We start from the raw sequence: 20,433 nt of genomic DNA, 5'->3' as shown, positions 1-20,433 counted from the left end.
CAGTAAGGGTAATTTGAATGCCAAAAGCAGCAGCAGCAGGGTAAAAGGAGGAAATCAATAGTGTTGATGGTACTACTTCTAAATATTTAATTTCAATAGCCTTTTTCATACTACAACATACAATTGAGTGTGTGTCTGTGAAATCAAATCAATACTTGGACACTGAGCGTGCGCACACTCTGCTTATAGTGGGAAAAAAAGATTTTGTGGTTATGTTGTCTAATCTGGTTGTAAAATCTAGTTTGAGGTTAGAAGAAAGAAAAAAGGAGGGAAATTTGTTGTGGCGGGATATTTCAAGGTCAAGTGACATCACTGAGCAGCTGATGACGTCAAGAACCAACTGTCATGTCACCCCCCAACCCAGCCAAGGCCGGGGGTGGGTGGGGGACGATTCTGGGGTGGAGGGTGGGGTGGGCAAGATAGATTCGAATCAGCTGATTTTGAGTTTTCTCTGTCCTCATTATCCTACTAATGTCTTTAGATGTCAGCTGGCTGTTGATTGTGTTTGACACTTTGTTTAATATATCATAAATGAACTCATTACCTGTTTCCAGGATTCCTGTGATGATTAGATTATCTCTACGTGTATATTCTTGAAGCGAGTACAGTTCAGATTTAAGTTGGGGATTGGCACTTTTCAGAATAGCATTTTCTTCAGTCAGAGTTTTAACATTAGATTTAAAAGCAGAAAGTTCTTTCTTGAAATTATCGAATTCGGTTGATATAAAATCAATTGATTCTCTAATGGCACTAAATTCTTGTGTGAGGGGGGCCAGTTCAGCTTGAATCATGGTCTTGATAACACTGCCAATAGCATCAAGGTCAGCCTGATACAGAGAGCGTGATTGTGAAGCACTGCCACTCTTACCTTCCTTTTCACTATCGGTGGATGATGATAAGCCAGCCACTTTAGAGCCTGCTCTGACTGGTTCAATCAAATCCATTTAGATTAAGTTTCTGCGGACATTTACGAAAATTAGATTCTTTAACTGACTGACAAGAAAAGTGACAGTCAATTCTACATTTTGAACACAACAACACATCACGGTCCTGCACCTCACTTTTACAGGAATCGCACTTCATTTTGAAAGACTTTATAAGGTCAGATAAGAGAGAGAACAAAAACACAACTTGCCTCTTCAACTGCTCAACTGAAACTGGAACCTACATCAGTGGGGCTTCGCCCGCCCAATTGCTTTTTATGACTGTAAAGGGTTGAGTAGCAGCCTCCGCGCTTCGCGCTCTGGTTGGGAGGTGAGCTTTGCCTGCCCAATCGCCTTTTTCGACTGTATAGAGTTGGGTAGCAGCCTCCGCGCTTCGCGTTCCGGCTGGAAGGAGGGCTCCGCCCGCTCAATAGCCTTTTCTGACTGTATAGTGTTGGGTAGCAGCCTTGCGCTCTGGCTTGGAGAGGGGCTTCGCCCGCCAAATCGCTTTTTATGACTGTATAGCGGTGGGTAGCAGCCTCTGTGCTTCGCTCTTCGGCTGGAAGGAGGGCTCCGCCCGCTCAATAGCCTTTTATGACTGTATAGTGTTGGGTAGCAGCCTTGCGCTTCGCGCTCCGGCTTGGAGAGGGGCTTCGCCCGCCAAATCGCTTTTTATGACTGTATAGCGGTGGGTAGCAGCCTCTGTGCTTCGCTCTTCGGCTGGGAGGCGAGTTTTGCCCGCACAATCACCTTTTATGACTGTAAACATTTGCATATGAGCGGCTACCACTATTTACATGTGCATTGTGTTGTTGATGGTTTTTGGTCACATGGTTATGACTTATGATTTTCAAGTAGCCTATCGTTTCAATGTTTTAATCATAGAGTTTACATCTTACCAGGAATTGGAAAATAATATATTAGTGATGAGGAGAGAAAAGTTTTTTCTTCAAAGAATGAGCTTGTATATAAAAAATTGAAGTACAACTGTACTCATGGTGGTGTAATGAAAAGTAAGTCCAAGTTACTGGTTGAAAAAAGTGACCTATACAAAAACAGAGGTAAGTTCAAGGAAAGAGCCATGTAAGAGCCTTTAAACGAATCATCATAGACCCAAGCTTCTATTACCTAAACTCCCTTATTTGGTTTGGTTTTTTTTTGGGGGGGTGGTTCTAAGGAAGGTTCTGTACCCGAAACCCCGAAATATAGATTAGGAAACAGCCTTATATACTACCGGTGTCAGTTAGTGTTCAATTTTTACTGTTTATGTTCAATTTCTACTATTTATGTTCACCCAAATTTTTAATCAGCTGCTCTAATATAATTATGCATTATTCAGATAAGCTACACCATACATCCCCATATATATTTATGCACTGAGGTTACCTTGTCTAGATACAGCATTGTAATGCATGTATGGTTATAATTTTGTGTGTATATAGGCATTACAATGCTGTATTTAGACAAGGTTAGCACCAGTAATGAATGCTGTGACAAACGAAGTTTGTTGGCACATGTGCAAACAAGATCATAACTTTACTGGAAAGGAAAAAATGGATATACGGATGGATACCATAACTGTAGCCACAGCAAAAACTGAACAGTGTGGAGCCAGCCTTTGGAACACTGCCAAAGATATCACACACACACACACACACACACACCACACACCACACACACACACACACACACACACACACACACACACACACACACACACACACACACACAACACACACACACACACACACACACACACACACAACACACACACACACACACACGCACGCACACACACACACACACACACACACACACACACACACACACACACACACACACACACACACACACACTCCGGGAGCTGAATAGAAAAGCTTCTAATACATTTTTTGTGGGAAACAAATTTAAATGTGTCCCAAATATTTGGGCGTGTACAGTGGTGCCGGGGGGAAAAATTTGGAAGTTCTGGAGGTTTTTTTGTAGCCTCCAGTGTAGTATGCAACAGATTTGGTGTTCAGTTTTCACAGCGATCTCATAGTTTTGGCTGAGAATTTCTCGTATTTGGGAAAACTTCAAATTTTCGATGAAAACTCAATTTTCTGGGTCGTCATCTGTATTTGGTTGAAATTCAGCTATGGCTATAGGCTTGTTCACAGGAGCTGAACGAAAAAGCTCATATCGAATTTTGTGTGCAATGCTCATTTCAAAAGTTGAAAAAATTTGGTTGGCACTAGGGGGTCAGGGGAGTAAAATTTTAGTGATTTGGGGGTTTTTCCATAGCCTCCAGTAGTACGTTCCCTTACTGAACTGAATTGAATTGATTCATTGTTTCACAAAAAAAGACTCAAAAAACATAAGTAAACTGATTTTTAGGTTGGTTGTCCGTGACAGTCAGCCGTATTGGCAGTGATTTTTTTGGTTTATGCAGCTTCTGAATTTTTTCTTATGCAGCACTGAAAATGGAAAAAAAAATGAAAATACTTGGACAATTTCCTGACTCTCAAATTACCTCAGATTTGCTAGAGCTATAACCTTTCAGTTTTGCTTTCGGAAGTGCCTAATGTACAATTATTCTCATATATTTATCATTTTATTTTTTTGTGTGGCGAAAGATAGCATTCACACCACAGGCGAAAATGTGTTTCAGGCTCTTGGCCTTTGGCCTCGGACTTGAAAACCGATTTTGAGCCGGAAAAGTATCATTTTCGGTCATAGGTGCGAAATATACTATTGGATGGAATTGCTGTCAGGAGGGGGGGCTGATTAAGTTTAAATCATTAATCATTAAGATGGAAGAAAAACATAACCCCACCTGAGGAGGGGCTATGCAGCATTTTGCATCCAGGTGCTTCTTGCTTATTGGTTTAAATGCAAGAACTCACACACACTGAATCGGGCATGGCATGGAACCTCCATAAGATCAACACTTTGCATCACCAGCTGCGCCTCCACAGGTGTGTTTAGCCTTAGCATAATCTGATGCTAAGACTATATTTTTATGAAAATTATCCAGAAATTGGTATTATACTTCATTATTTATATCTCAATATGGACTTCCTTTGTGCTCAGTCAGTTGTGCAACAGTTTGTATTCTTAGTTATAGTTGAATGCAGCTTGCTGGGAATTGAATGATATATCTCCTTGCTGCTGATTTTCCCCCGCAAATTCTAAATTTACAGTATTTCGAGCTCTGCGACCCAAGTTTGGACATCGTTCGTATCGCGGCATAATAATTACAGAATTGAAATTTTGTGAATTAATAGGAAGAAAATTAAAAAAAAAAAGATCCTCTGACGGCTGTTGGATGACGCAATGATTATAACAGCTGATTTTTATTCCTGTGTGTGGCCAGCTCACAAATTCTTCTCCCATAAGGATTACATGCATGCTTTGAAGGGCCATAGAAAAGAGTCCTGAAGTCGAATTATAAATTTGATAGGCCATAAACCTGGTCCTGAACATAACAAAAACAACCAAAAAAAAAATCATCAAATTCGGTGCACACATAAAAAAGTTATTGAACATCAAAATTTGAGGCTCGATTTTTATTTATATAGATTATACGTGGGTTGGGCAACTGTTGTTATAGGCTACAAATTACGCTGATCCTTCGAGATGGAACATGAATCTTCTGAAAAACTTAATGATTTTCTTCCATCGTTCTATGCAATTCCATAATTTATGTGCTATAAGTTTCTAGTAAGTCCTCACGAAAATATATGGATTGAGGTGAATGGTGAGCACATACGTCTATCAAATTCAACCTTGATTGACCACTGATCATCGTCATTCTCCTCATCTTCCCATTAACTTATATTATTAGCTTCATAAACTAAAGATTATTATTATCAAAATATTTTATCATTTGACCAGTAATTATAGTTGTTTCATATTTTTGAACCAATGTTCTATTTCGGATTACAGCGTTCGAAGACTGGCGAGAGGATTTGAAACATATTCTGATGGATACAGGTGGCAGGAATAAATCAGTTGTTTTCATCTTCACCGAGTATCAGATGAATAGAGACTTCTACCTGGAAGATATTGATGTTCTCATCAACTCTGGAGAGGTTCCAAACATTTTCAATGTGGAGGAGATTCAAAATATTCTGGAGGTGAGGGAAATGACCAAGGATTATATTGAAATACTGAATGTTATGATAAATCTGCCTCGCAGAGTATAGGCCTACACATACAGAAACTAGCTTGAATGCTAGCTTAGAGACTATCTTAATGAATTCCTACTCAATTTTGATCAATTTCAAATAATAAAATTCAGTTTTAATAAATCTAATTAATTTCCACAGAAAATATAAAATTTGCACAAAATACTCTAGCTACATTACAACATAGAACTAAATTTATCGACCGAAGCGAAGCTGAGGTCTTAGTTTTGACTCAATAGGCTATTGTCTGTTTGTTTGTACCGCAGTTACAGTCGCAGTTATTGTCCGATTTGAATAAAATTTGGTATGCGAGCTCTTTGAAACAAGGCGCAGATAAGACCTCCAGTTTTTTGTGTTCTAAAAAACCGAAGACCAACCTCCATTCAAAAAGTTACTTTTTGTATCTAGCGTCGGTGAAGATGCAATTCATGTTCCTACTTTTTCGCATCAATATCACTAGCATATGGTAGCGCAGAGACCTGGAGCGTTCAGTCTGAAACTGGGGCCCAGGTTCAATTCTTGTTCCTACCAGACTTTTTTTGCAGTTGATACTAGTTGTTCTATCTTATTCTAATATTAAATATCATTATAAAATGAATAATTATGATTGGATAGGATAATCAAATTGAATCATCTTATTCTTATTATCAAATTGATTTATCAAATCAATTGAATAAATTATTAAAAGAACTCTTTATTGTATTGGAGTCCAATACTGCAGTTGTAGAAAAAAAAATTATGTTATTCGAGCGATAAACTAGAGTTTTACGCTCTCAATACTTGAATAACCATAATTGTCTATGTTGCAGATAACTGAACTATTCAAGTTGTGGTCAATTTTTGTCATCATAGAAAAATTAATCAACTAATAAATCAACAAATATTTTAGTTGTAGACAATATTTAATATCATAAACATTTCTTCAATCTCCAACTTCCCTTATTCATAACTATCAGTTATCATTTTAATTATTTTTTAATTGAATTTTCAGTTTATCAGGTACAATAATTATTATTATATTATTAGCTTATTCAAATTGTGAAAGACTCATTTATTGAGGAGATGAAGCATGATGAGGCCTTCTCATCCACTTTTCATGAAAAACATCATTAGCAACCTCCTATCATTGTCACCAACAAACTGATCTTATTTAGAAACTTTTTCCGTCTCACTATCGTCCGTGAGACAATTCATTGTTTAAATTGCCTACTGCATATTCCATTTTTCCGTCAGTTGACCGATTGGTAGTGGTTGGTAGCAGTGGGCTACATTGTTATTGCTCAAATTTGTTACTCCGTATTTTCATGAATTTATAAGTGGTAGAAGTTAAAGAATTAGTAACTGGTTGGTTCTATGTGAATTATAAAGTTTTGGTGTACCTGCTCATGATAACCACGTGAGGTTAACTGTAAGTATATATACTGATATTCAAGTGAAGCTTACGAACTGTTTACACGGTCTTGACAGATTTTCGGCCATTTCTGACTGCCGGTTTTTGCCTGCGATTGCTAATAACAATAAACAACTACTGTACTGAATCTATTTGTCGTCTGCTAGAGCCAGTAGGCCTATTGAATTGTGACGTCGATTAGCTGATAATGGTAAGAGAGAGAAAGTGTTATCACTATCTGTCAATGGACCGAGCGCTTCACAGCTGTTCAACTTGTTGTTTGTTTACTTGTAGCCATAGTACTTCAAAAGCACATAGTTTAAATCAAGAAGAATTTATTCTATTACCTATATTCGCACAATCATATCCTGACTCAGGGGCTTCCTTCTCCGCTTTTGTTTTGATTGCCCTCAAGACGCTTCCTTATCCTTCTCCCTTATGAATCTCTAATTACTGGTGAAAACTGACTTCATCTTTATATTCCTTGAAATGAGTGACGCCGCGCTGAACTGAGCTCAAACTGTTTTAAACTGAGCTTCAATTATGACTCCATTAATAAGAAAATTTACAGCGAGGACGAGAGGGAATGTTGCTATTGAGGTTGATGGATTTAATTTCAAAAGGGATCGCATAATGGTTGATGGGAAAATCTTGTGGATATGTCTCAGCATTGGATGTCCGGTAAATTTGAAGACAAATTCGGGCATAAATGAAGTATTAGATACAATCGGACAGCACAATCATCCGGCTTCAGATTTGGATCCTGCGAGTGCCAATTCAAAGAGTGAATTAGCTTCAGAATTTATTCCAAACTCTCCAAAAACTCCTAGAAATAACAGAAGTTAACTTTCATCACCTATGGCTTGTGATATTGGTGTAAATACGCCGACCAAAAGGACTGTCTCAACTGATTCTCCAGATAGTATGCGTACAGTCGAGCTTCTTCAGCAACGAGATGATTTAATTGCCTCCTCACAAGAATTGAAGATGCAAATTGGAATACTCGAGAATCGAGTGATATCTCAAGAAGCTGAGTCCAGTTCAATGGCGCTTAATTTTAAGAACGAAAATCTGGCTATCAAAGATCAACTTAAATCTATGGCCGTTACTGTGGAAACCTTGGAGGTTGACAACCATGTCTTATGGAGTGAAATAGAAATGTCCAGAGATGAAGCCAACCGATGGAAGAATAAATACGAGGTGCTAGTGAATTCGGCATCATGTGATGTTTTGACGCAGCGACGAAGTGAGGACCGACTCCAGTGGGCGAATTTAAAAAGTAATAATACACAACTGGTGCAAGGAAAGGACTTACAATCAAATAATAATGACTCACAAGACATACATAAAAAGAATAAGACTGACAGTAATAACACGAAACAGCGAGTGAAGATTAGGTGTTTTTCGGACAGTCAGGGAAGACAGGTTGCCAAGGGTGTTTCTTCAGAGAGTGATCATGACTTTCTAAATATATGATGAAGCCGGGTGCCAAGTTTGATGCAGTGACGGAGGAGTGCAATAGTATGTGTTCTGATATGTGTGAGAAAGATCTAGTGGTTCTTATTCCTGGAACTAATGACGTAGCAACAAATGAATCAAATAATTTTATTAGATCGTTCAAAAAGAGACTTTCGGAACTGCGACATACTAACGTATTAAATTTCTCCGTACCAAACCGTTATGATCTACCCCAGTGGTCATGTGTAAATGTGGAAGTACGTAAAACCAATGAACAGTTGAAAAACATAGGCAAACGCTTCTCTAACGTTGTTTTCACGGATTTGAGTTCACTGGGATCAAGATTCCACACGTCTCATGGTCTTCATCTTAACAGAATTGGTAAAAAAACATATTGTTGACATGATACTCAATACTGTAACTCGAATCAATACCACTTTAGAGTCAACCAAAAACACTATTACATTAGGTCAAAAGGGAAATGACAATAATTATTTTTTAGATGTATAGATTGTTCATCTATTGCTATTACGAGTAGTTCACCTAGTTGTAAGAGAAATGAAACTTTTGTTACTAATTGTAATGCACAATCTTTAAATGAGACTGTAGGTAATCAAACTAAAATAACTCGGTCCACTAGTAATATCTGTATTAATCCCACGACTATTAACTCACGTAAGCCTATTGAAATGTCTATCACCTCAGAATTTAATGTAGGATATCTAAATGTTCAAGGTATGAACAATAAACTTGTAGTTTTGAATGAATTTGAGAATAAGAACAATTGTCACACTCTTTGTCTGAGTGAGCATTGATTGGTGCAAGGGAGAAGATTTAATTTATCATAAATTAGATGATCATGTTATAGTCAATAGTTATTGTAGAAAACAATTCATACATGGGGGAGTATCTATTTATGTCAGACCTGAGCTTGCAAAAGAAAGTATTGAATTAGATTTGGATTGTCTCAACAGTGAAAAGAATTTTGAAGTAACAGGCATAGCTATTAATAAACTCAAGCTTATTGTAGTTTCTCTGTATAGATCGCCCTCAAGAAACCCTGCTCTTTTCTTACAAGGTCATGATGAGGTTTTACATTTGTTCAGTGGACCCAGGTGGAAAAATAATTGCATTGTACTGGGAGGTGACCTTAATGCTGAGTTTAATGTACTACAAGATAAGGCCACAGTTAATTAGTTGAAAAATCTATAAAGGCAATTCAATTTTTATTGCACAAATTTAAGGCCCACTAGGGGATCTGCTTGCCTTGACAATATATTTACCAACATAGGCACACAATATATCTACACAGATGTAAGAGCATTCCATTTTTCTGACCATGATTGTGTTTTTCTGAGCCTATTGAATTTGGCCCGAGGGAATGGCGGTGTCAGGAAAAAGATGGTTTCTACTAGACCTGTAACTGTTGAGAAGATGCAAAATTTTAGATCTGCACTATCAAATATAGATTGGGTAGCCAAATTATCTAACCAAGTGGGTGGTGAAGCTATTTTTAACCGTTTTATGGAAATATTTTTGTATCATTTTGATTTGTGCATACCACAGAAAATTGTTGGAGTCACAACTAACTCTCCTGAAGCCAAAGTGAAGAGGAAACCTTCCACTTGGTATACACCTCAGTTGTTAGAAATTAAAAACAAATTGTTATTGTATCATCACTTATATATAAGAGACTAGACAAACTTATCTAGATAAGCATATTGTAATGCTGGGACTGAGTATAAGAATGCTATAAATACAGCCAAGAAACAGTACAACTCAACTCAGATTGAGCTCTCCAGTAATAGATGTAAATCAGCCTGGAAAATGATCAATCTAGTTAAAAAAGAGAGTCGTAATGTTAGTATGGGTATTCCTCCAGATGCTTTTAATGAATTCTTTGTATAATCAGTTGAAGAAGTGCATGATAAAATTGCTCAGCCAATCACTACTGCTGCCCAACTTATTGAAAGTTGCACTACAGCAAGGAGGCCAGCCTTCGGTTTTTCTGAAGTAACTCCTAACATTATATAAGATATAGTTAATAGCTTTAAGTCATCTGACAGTGTAGACATCTACAATTTATCCAGCAACAAAATTAAATAGATCATAGACTGCATTTTTGAACCTCTAACTTACTGCATCAATAGTTGTATAACGGAAGGAGTGTTCCCATCTATACTCAAATTATCAAGAGTAGTACCAGTTTATAAAAAGGGACCAAAAGATTGTCCATCTAGTTTTCGCCCCATATCATTAGTTCCCATATTTTCAAAGATCTTTGAGTCAGTAATAAAAATCCAGATCTCAAATTACCTAAGTGAACAGCACATTTTAAGTGAAGCTCAGTTTGGTTTTATAGAAGGTAGATCTACCGCATCTGCAATAGATGCTCTGATTAACCCTTGGACTACCAACCTTCTTCACATACACAGAATACCAACTGGGGTAACTGGGTCACCCCAACAAGATTCCTGTTTTATATCTTTATTCTATATTTTTTCCATTAATTCATCTATGAAATGCATTACAAAAGCTTTTAATATAATTAAAAATAAATTTCTTTTGTTTAAAAATATGTTTTCAATCAAAAACTGACAGGACAAAAAATTGAGCATTCTATCAAATAGATGTAGGGGAAATGTTGTCAAATAATTAAATTATGGCTATAGAGAAGCAATTTTTTCAAATTTAGATTTCAAGTGATCATTATGAATCAGGTTTGGCGAAAAAATGATAATTGGACATTAAATTTATATCTTATGCATTCTGATAATGGATGGAATATACCAAAAAATTGCATGACATGGAATACCAAGCGGAGTAATAGAGTTACCCAAGGGATAAATCTGCTAAGAATTGAAAAAATAAGAGGAATGAAATGATTTTATGAGAAAAAACAACTAAAGTGATATGTTTTTAACAAGTACTCAAGGTTTCAATGAAATACAACAACATTATGTACAAAAAAATGGGGGAAATGTAGGTTGGGGTAGTCCAATTACCCCACTTGGTAGTGGAAGGGTTAAAAAAGTGTTGGATGTTTTTGAAACAGGTCAATTTGCTCAGGCTACCTTTTGTGACCTCAGCAAGGCATTTGATTGTGTCGACCACACAATCCTACTGAATAAACTTGGTCTCTATGGTATGAACAGTGTAAGCCTCATGTTAATTGGGTCATACTTATTTGACCGTAAGCAAATAGTCTATGTAGGTCATACTAAATCTAAGGTAAAAATGATCAAATTTGGTGTTCTTCAGGCCTCTATCCTTGGACCTGTACTGTTAACCCTGATGATAAATTATCTTCCATTATCAGTGACATCTCAGTCAATGCTTTACGCAGATGATACCACTTTTTTCAATTCAGACTCAGATTTTCAAAAACTTGCTTTTATGATGGAACATACTCTAAACCAAGCAAGCATATGGTTCAGGGCAAATGGTTTCCTATTGAATAATAATAAGAATCAACAAATGATTTTTAGCTTAAGAGAGATTCCAACAGATAATAGTGTAAATAATGTCAAGTTTCTAGGTATATATATTGACGAAAAATCAATATGGAAGCCACATATTGAGTATGTGAATAGTAAATTGTCTAGGGTTATTTATTTGTTGAAGCAATTAAAAAATTATGTACCTGATAGCTATGTAAGGTCAGCCTATTTTGCATTTTTTCAAAGTATTCTTTTATATGGCGTGTTGTTTTGGGGTAATTGTAGCCATGTTAGCAGTGTACTTTTACTTCAGAAAAAAGCCATCAGGATATTAGCAGATGCGCGTAATAGTACTGAGCATTGTAAGTAGATGATATTTAAGAGTTTGGACTGACTTTTTTGCTCCAAAACCCCCTCCCCCCTCTCCCCTCTCGACCATCCCGCCACCCCTTCCCCCCGCCCACAGGGTGGGGGGTGTTCTAAAAAAAGATTCCCCTTTCCCCTTGACAAGTGGTGATGAGGGAGATGAAAAGAGAGGAAGATATCTCTCTCTAACCCCTTCCCCTTGCCCAGTGGAGATGAGGGTGATGAAAAAAGAGGAAGATATCTCTCTCTCTCTCTCTCTTTCTAAAAATAGATTTCCCCTTCCCTTTGTCCAGTGGGGATGAGGGGGATGAAAAGAGATATCTCTCTCTCTCTCTCTCAAATAGATTTTCCCTTCCCCTTGCCAGTATAGATGAGGGGGATGAAGAAAGTGAGGGAAAAAATAATTTCCCTTTGAGGGGGGAAAAATTCCCTTGCTGACAGATTGAAGTGAATCCTTCTCTCTATTGCTATACTGACAGATTGAAGTGAATCCTTCTTTCTACATCTATATTGACAGATTGAAGTGAATCCTTCTCTCTAATGCTATACTGTCAGATTAAAGTGAATCCCTCTCTCACATCTAATGCTATACTGACAGATTAAAGTGAATCCAGAGAGAGAGAGGTCAATGACTCTCTTTACATCTATTGCTTAATAATCTATTGCTATACTGTCAGATTAAAGTGAATCTCTACAATAATCTAAGTTCTATAATGGGTCATATTATGCTTGGTTTCCAACTGACAGTCAAGAGTTTAATCAAACTGTTTATGAATGTGTAAAAAATTGAGCTCTTTTGCTGTACAAACATCCCAGTCGTTATTGTTTAAGTGTTTTCTCCGACAATATGTAAGTATAATTGGAATGAGCTAGCATATCTAGAAATACTTACATATTCTCAGACCTATTTCACTCGGGCAAAATAATACCCAATGTCTATAGTTACCATGAAACTGTCTTAAGAAGATATGATTTCCGCTCACATTCAATTCCCATGAACGAGAATTAAAACTTCTGATGTTATCCTCATATAGGTAAGAAATCACCTTGCTATGCTTTCAACGAAGGCTGTTTCAACGACCCCCACTCCTCCTCCCACTCTTATGAGCACACACCATATCAAATAACTAACTAACCTTTGATTTGCTGTGTCCTCCTTCCTCCTCCTTAGTTCACCTTTGTACTCTGTTCTCCTCCTCCTCTCCTCCAAGGACAAAAATCCTCCCCTCCGAGGACAAAAATCCTCCCCTCTGAGGACAAAAACTGTGCTCCGTTCTCCTCTTTTGTCCTCCTCCTCCTCCTTTGTCCTCCTCCTCCACTCATTTAGCAGGAAAGAAAAAATGAGAGAGGAATCAGGAGAAGGGGTAAGAGGTAGATGTCAACACTCAATGTCACAATAATTTTCTTTATTTTTAAATTATTATACATACATCAAAGCATATCTATGGCCAAATCAAATACAGAAAGTAACTCTTTCCTTATTCCTACTAGGTGTATATTTAAAAACATCTAGCTTGATTCTAATTTTATAATTCAAATCTATGTTTGGCTTTTCAAATTCTTCCTCTAACCAATAGTTTGACACATACAATGCCTCCACATTTTCAAACTGTAGGATATACCGAGTATTGTTTCTATTGTACACTTCTTTTATTGCAATAATGACCAACTCTATACCCTCTGGTAACTCTTCTAATCTTTTGCACTGTCCTACTTTTACTTTCCCTTTAATTTCCAGCATTGTGATGTTATTATACTGCTCCACTTCTTTTTGTGTGAAGGGAGTGTCTTCCAAGTTTTTCCATACATCTGACAGAAACTTAAGTGATTCTATTCTAGGAAATGTATGACTATTATAGCTTGTCATACCATTGACTGTGATTACACCAATTTTCTCTTCCCTTGGTAGACAAATTATTTCTTTTTTGTCAGTATAAGGGATTACAAAAAAACTCACTTTCTTAAGGTCTTCTATTGCGTTGTATGCATTTAGAAAAACATTTTTATGGGACCCCTTTACAAAGTGAACATTTTTCAAATCATCTTTCTCCCCCAGTACACCTACATATGGGAATTTCCCAGTATTATCCACAGTAAATGCAGTCACATTGTACACTCCACTTAGATCAAAATTTTGCCAATGTGAATGGAAATATGGCTCAAGTTCCTCTCTCAAATTTTTTATTCCTTTCTCAAATTCTGCTAGCTGCTTATGCTCTTCCCTAAATGACTGTGTGGCTTCAAAAAACTCAATTTTCCTCCGTTTAGATCAATTTCATCCAGTTCTAGCTTACGCTTCTTGGCTGATAGCACTGTGATAGGAGACAAGGGCTGTATCTCTTTAACAGGGTATGGGAGAAGCTCACAAGTTATGTTTGCTCGTTTTCTTAAGACTTGTGGTATCAAGTTGCCTGTTGCTACAAGGCCCAACTCATCTAGGTCAACAACTTTGGATATGGTAGAGAAAACTGTGGTTGACTTGGAGAAATATGTCTCACCACTCTTAATATAGCACTTTTGTGAGAAACTGATATTATTTTTGTTTGATGGATCCTCAAAAATCTCTACATAATTTGTAGGTAGTAAATTGGAGCCGAATGCAGAAATAACATAAGAAATTATTCTATTTCTATGTTGTGGGTCAGTGGGGAGCTTTACTTGTACTCCAGTCAATTTCCTGGTATTGCTATTACCCCAGTAAACATACTGTAGAAGATCATTATAGACCAAACGACAACTATTTTTCAAATTATCTGTCAGTTTTTTCCACATTTTAGCCAAGGACACAGAATAGATTGGAGCATTTTGGAAATAATTTCTACTATCACTCAAAAGTGACAAGCTATCTTGAATAGGGTCAAAGGTTTTGCTATTGTCTCTATTTGTTAAACTGTAGTTATAGATTATAGCTTCCAAACGTGTAATACCATGCATTTCAGCTGTATCAGGGGTGAAGGTTTCCCGTAATCTTGTATCTGGACAGGCAATAAAGTCTACAATATGGTTACCTAACTGCTTATTGGTAGGCTTGATTTTATTACCACAGAGCAAAGGCACATTAAACACCTTAGAAGTATCCATGTTTACTCCACCGTTGACACTATCAAACTGAACGAATACAGTTCAATGCAGTGGTATTTATAGTAAGATAGTTGAGAAATGACATCATACAGACTTATTGAAACAAGATTTGCATGCTGACAAAGACTGGTCATGTGATATGGTGTGTGATCATGTGACAGGCGTAGGAGGAGTGGGGGTTGTTGAAACAGCCTTCGTTGAAAGCATAGCAAGGTGATTTCTTACCGATATGAAAACTAGATTTGTTTTTTCTCAGTTCAATTATGGTACTATCAACGGTGAGAGCATTTTCCTATTGTATTCCTCCGATCGTTTTTCAAAATTAACTAAGCTTTTATGCTTGTCACTGATTACTTTTCTCAATTTCTTAATCTTTTCGATTGAACCAACATTCTTTCTATTCAGTTTTCTGCTGCTGCTGCCGTGTGTTTAAGACAACATGACTGCACAAAGAATTAATCTCTACTGAATGGTAAGAAACGTATTGAGCGAATCTCGGTACTTGCCGCTATTAATTCCACACTCGGTCATAATAGTTACAAAATTATGAGGTTTACGATTCCAAACTTTATGACAAAGTTTAGCGAAATCTTTATAAGAAATATCTCCTCCAACATGATCTCTGTGAATTAATTTCAGACTCAATAAATCTATCTTGAAGATTATAATCATATTTGCATTGTCCCTGGTGAAATGTTTCTGTGTAGCTCCATAACTCTGAATTAAATATGCAGTGTCAATATTACTATGGAGGCTTTCTTATTGCTGAAAACATGATAATGTTTAATACTGTATCTATCTAATATTGCTTTAACTTTTGAATTAAAGAATTCTGTTCCCTGATCTGATTGAAACAACTCAACTCCCTTATTTTTAGAAAAAATTGGCTCAAGTGCATCAAATACAGATTGACTTGACTTGTCTTTTAATGGTACACAATATGCGAATTTTGAAAAACAATTAATAACAGCTAAGATATACCTATAACCTTTATTAAAATGTGATAAACTGCTCATTTCAATGAGATCGGCTTGAAGCAAGTCTTTTTCACTTTTCAACTCGTATTTGCAAGTGGGATAGTTAACGTGTGGTACACTATGAAGTTCCAATGCTATCTTAGATCTGATAATATTCATATTTACAACATGAAATCAAAATTAGTGGTGATGGATGCTCCTCGTAGGACATACTGAGCAATCAGTTCAGAGTGTTGTTGGCACTCTATAATGTCCAAAAGGTAAAGTGTCTACACTGTTCTCAGCAATATATCTCTTATCGTCATAAGGACTCAAACAGATTTTTTCACATTCAATCTGATACATGGTGTGATTATAGGACCTCATCATATTAAATTTTTCAATGTGTTCACAACATTCAATCAGTGATTCCTTATATAAGTTAAAATTAAGTTTTCTACATTTTACTCCGGTCTGTACACCCTTTGCTACACATTTATTTACAGGTTCTTCATTCTCGTTACATACTAAATGAGAGTGAAGTTAGGATCGAAGCCCTACAAATTTATTGACGGGTTTTGAGGCAGTCTCATCCTTGAACTTTCCTACAACTTTATTCCTCTCCATGGAAAAGCATGAGTGGTGTGGAGGGTAATTACTAGTGTCGAAAAGGTTCAAATTTTCTTTAATCAACTGATACACGTCTTCGACTTTTACGTTTGAAAGAAAACTATCTGTATCGGTCATACAGAGTTCTTCACAATCCCACGCTATAATTTTTTGTAATTTGCAATAGAAAAAATTGTACATATGGAATTTACTCAACTCCAGTACGGAAAACCCAGAATAGACAGGCTTGTTCATTTTTAGTTCCAACTTGCGAGAGAAAACCACGATCACGTTCGGACTAATTATTTGCCAGCATTTGCATAATGGATTTGAAATGTACTTATCCAACCGTTTTTCATCCGTGATAATTTTAACATTGATTTGCTTCTGACTTGATTGTATCGTCTTGCCAAAGATAAGATTGCAACAGGCCTTAAAGAAGGATATTTCAAATTTATTTTTCGCGTTCTGTCTATTCCGGATATTGAAGTCGATGTAGCTTTTCAGCCAGGGAGATTGGGAAAAGCTAATGATGCGATGTACTTTCGATAATTGCAAGCCAAGCTGAAGGTAGAGCTTTAAATTGAGGTAATGGACAATGTACTTTTCACGGTCAAAAAGTGTGTTCATGAGCTTTTTGGTTCCAGTTTGACTGTTCTCATTTGTTTGATAGTTTGACAGCAATTCGTGCGGCTGTGTTTGGTGGAGAGGCACAAGTGGGAAGCTGGCATGCTTATCATGTAACTCCTGGGGGTACTTGAGATCACATTCTATTATATATCCGGTTTCTGAATTGCTGTCCAAATTTGCGAAATCAAGCTTGGAAATTTCTTCCTCTGAGAGGAATTTGAAATTTCCAACAGGTAAGCTTTGGCTCTTAGCTTCCGAGTATAAACTGTTTGCATCGATATAAAGGAGATAATTACTCGGTTTTGAAGGGTCGTATGTTTCAGGTAGATGTTTGTTATTCGCCTCACAATAACGTTTACCGATAAATGACACCCCACCCCTCATCACTGTCTTAAACATGTAATGCATGTCAGGATGAGTAATCAATTCTAGTTCGATTTTAGTGTGTTTCAACATACAATTCCAAGTAAAGTGCGCGAGGGAAAGAAAATGGGTGACATCAAGGCCGTATGAGCTAAAAAGCGTAGACCTCATGGATTCAAAAACTTCCGCTAATAGCATCACGTCCAAACATAAATAGGAATTGTGATATTCACCGAGCGATTTCAGCTTGAATGTCGAGAACACTCTTTGCGCATGCTCATATTCTCTGCGAGACAGAGGTGTATCAGTTAAATCATTATAAAAACATTCGATGGGAGGAAGCGATGTTTCCGCGAATTTTTTGGGACAACTCATGTATGAGTAAGGATATATTCCTTTTTTTAACAAGAGTTGTCTGTGTTCGCATGGGGGATCATGAAACACTGGAAATAAACGTACAAATTTCTTTTCCATGTCTGTACTTTCTACTAAATTAAACACCAATACTTCCAAGGATTCGCTCATAAACTTGTAGGAATCTAAAAATTAAATTTTGCCTACTGAAAGTGTCAAAAATCTCTCTGATGTATTTGCGATGCAGGAAATTTCTTTTTTACATTTACCAAGCACTTTCAGAATAAAATGTGAATCAAACCTGGAGAAATTGTGTGAATAGCACGAAATGTACTCTGGAGTACGAGCCAATAAATTAAAAGAAACGTGTGCCGCACATAGGTAATTTCCGGTTTCCTGCACGTGGTGACGACATTTAATATTGCTGTCTAAAAACGGTTCAGCACAAAGCCTGCAGTTTACCGAATTTTGATATTCGCACTCTTGACTTTCTGATAAAGCTTGCTTAGGAATTTCTCGTTTCATATCCTCATACAAAATGTCGCCGAGATCTGTAATACCCTGAAGAAATTTCTCCATGATTTTTCCATCTAAACTACTCGATCTATGGAGTACAGGTCCATTAGCTATTTCCCCATTCACATCGATAACAACAAAACAATAGCAGCAGGGAATATGTCGTGCTGTTTTCTTTGTATAGCTATGCCTGATTTCATCCCAATCGGATTCATCATCATCATCTCCGATATAAACAACATAAGTTTCTGAATCCGCGTAAATGGTGTACTTTTTCTTCAACGTTGTGCCTAGTTTCTTGAATTTAATTCTCTCTCCGCGTTTAGGATATGGAACTTGCTGTGATTCAAACTTGGAAAAAAGCTGTTCATGTTTCATCAAATTTGCTTTACCATCATAATTTTTAGATTTGGTCGATGTAAATCTATGGAAACAGAAATTGCAAATGTGTACTTGACCCTTGTGTTTTGAAAGGTGGGAGAAAAGACGCGATAGCCTGTTTTTCCTGTTCGCGCTATTAATTAAACAGAAATGAGTTTTTCCTGCATCGCCTTTTAGCATTATAAGATTAATTTGGTGCTTACGAGTGTGGAAAATGCTCGTACGGTAGGGGAAAAACTTTTTGTTGTCATACGTGATGACGTGAATTGCAATATCCGGATTCAGCATTTTAAATTTCTTAATATTGCGTGTCGTCACCGGGAAATTTACTCCTCGTGTATTAAGTGTGTGAGAAAACTTGCTCAAATACTTTACAGTCAAGTCCGAGTTCCTTGGTTTCTGATGGAAATACGCGAGGACTGACCATAAAAAGCATTTTTTGTCAGACAGATTTTTGACATTTATAATACATTTTTTGGTTTTAAGAAATTGTGGTGTTTGAATGAAACTGGATGTGAAGATTGGATTAAATTTAATCACGTTCACATCCAGTGACTCAATTTTCTTCAAAACCCAACCACTGCCGTGTCAAACAAAGTTGTCAAAAGATGACATGATTTTTCTCACGGCCAACATGAAATGATCATTACAATCTTCATAGTTCTCAAGCACGTTTAGCGCTATGTTGGAGTAACTATGAAGATTTATTAGAGATGACACAGTCTCGCTAACCTCATCATCCATCACCACTTATTTATACAACAAAACATTCAACATGATGAACCACTCCACGTTGGCATCATGGCGTGCTGCGTGCTCCCTAATTATATTGAAAACGCGCCATTTCGATCTCTCGAGCATGTTTTCGATATTGATTTCCTCGGGATCGTTGATGGTTATGCGATGACGCACCGCTGCGGAATTGACACCATGTAGTCTGCATTCCCTCGGCATGATGTTAGATTCTGAAAAACAAAAGAATAACGATCAGGATGACATAGAATTAGAGTTTCATGTATCCTTTTGAATCAGTTGTGAATTGGCATTGGTAGAAGAAGGCTGTGTGAAAATGATATCTCAAGATCACATAATGTTGTATAAAAGATTAAGATTATTATCTTTTGATAAGAGATGGAGGAATAAGAGAAGAGGGATCTATATTCTCATCTGCGCCAGACATTGTGCGATGTGTATTTTGTACAATTTGTTTGGGAAAATGGGAAGAAAGTGACATACCAGCAATAGAACATGCAAGGTACAGCCCGAACTGTAGAAGGAAATATAATATAACAATTGGAGAGGAGAATTTCGATAATAATATTCTACGGCAATATGAAGAAAGAAATTCAACTTTTAATCATGTAGAAGATTCATCCATTCAAGGAGAGTATTTTGAAAAGCATCATCTACATTGTGACTATCGTAAATCATTATCCGATGGAGCAGAGTATTTTGCGAGAAATGGTTATTTCTTATATAAAAATCCATTATATCTGCAATGTGTCTATTGCAAATATATTATCGAAAATCCATTTGAAAAAGTAATGCATTTACCGTTTTGTTTATATGAAGAGTGTGAGAAAAAAGAGCGGGGAGAAGATTATCCGGATATAGCATAAAGATGAGCTAAAATCGCATGCATGCAGTATGTTGTAGAAGGTTTTTTATCCTCTGAGCATAAAAATTGTCCTCCGAGGACAATTTTTGTCCTCCGATGACAAAAATCCTCCCCTCCGAGGACAAAAACTGTCCTCGGAGGACAAATATTGTCCTCCGAGAACAATATTCCTCTCCTCC

General features: G+C 36.9%; 1 protein-coding gene across 1 annotated transcript in view; it reads left to right on the top strand.

Annotated features, from left to right (window-relative positions):
* LOC120354999 (dynein heavy chain 7, axonemal-like) overlaps positions 1-20,433 on the top strand; it is a 714,404-nt gene that overhangs the window by 513,268 nt on the left and 180,703 nt on the right. The window contains exon 18 of the mRNA XM_039443223.1: positions 4,851-5,041. Coding sequence (XP_039299157.1) covers positions 4,851-5,041 — 191 coding nt within the window. The remainder of the gene's footprint in view (positions 1-4,850; positions 5,042-20,433) is intronic.

The sequence above is a fragment of the Nilaparvata lugens genome, chromosome X (assembly GCF_014356525.2).
Source record: "Nilaparvata lugens isolate BPH chromosome X, ASM1435652v1, whole genome shotgun sequence".
In the NCBI taxonomy this organism is placed as follows: Eukaryota; Metazoa; Arthropoda; class Insecta; order Hemiptera; family Delphacidae; genus Nilaparvata; species Nilaparvata lugens.
This window is presented reverse-complemented; position numbering and strand designations above follow the sequence as displayed.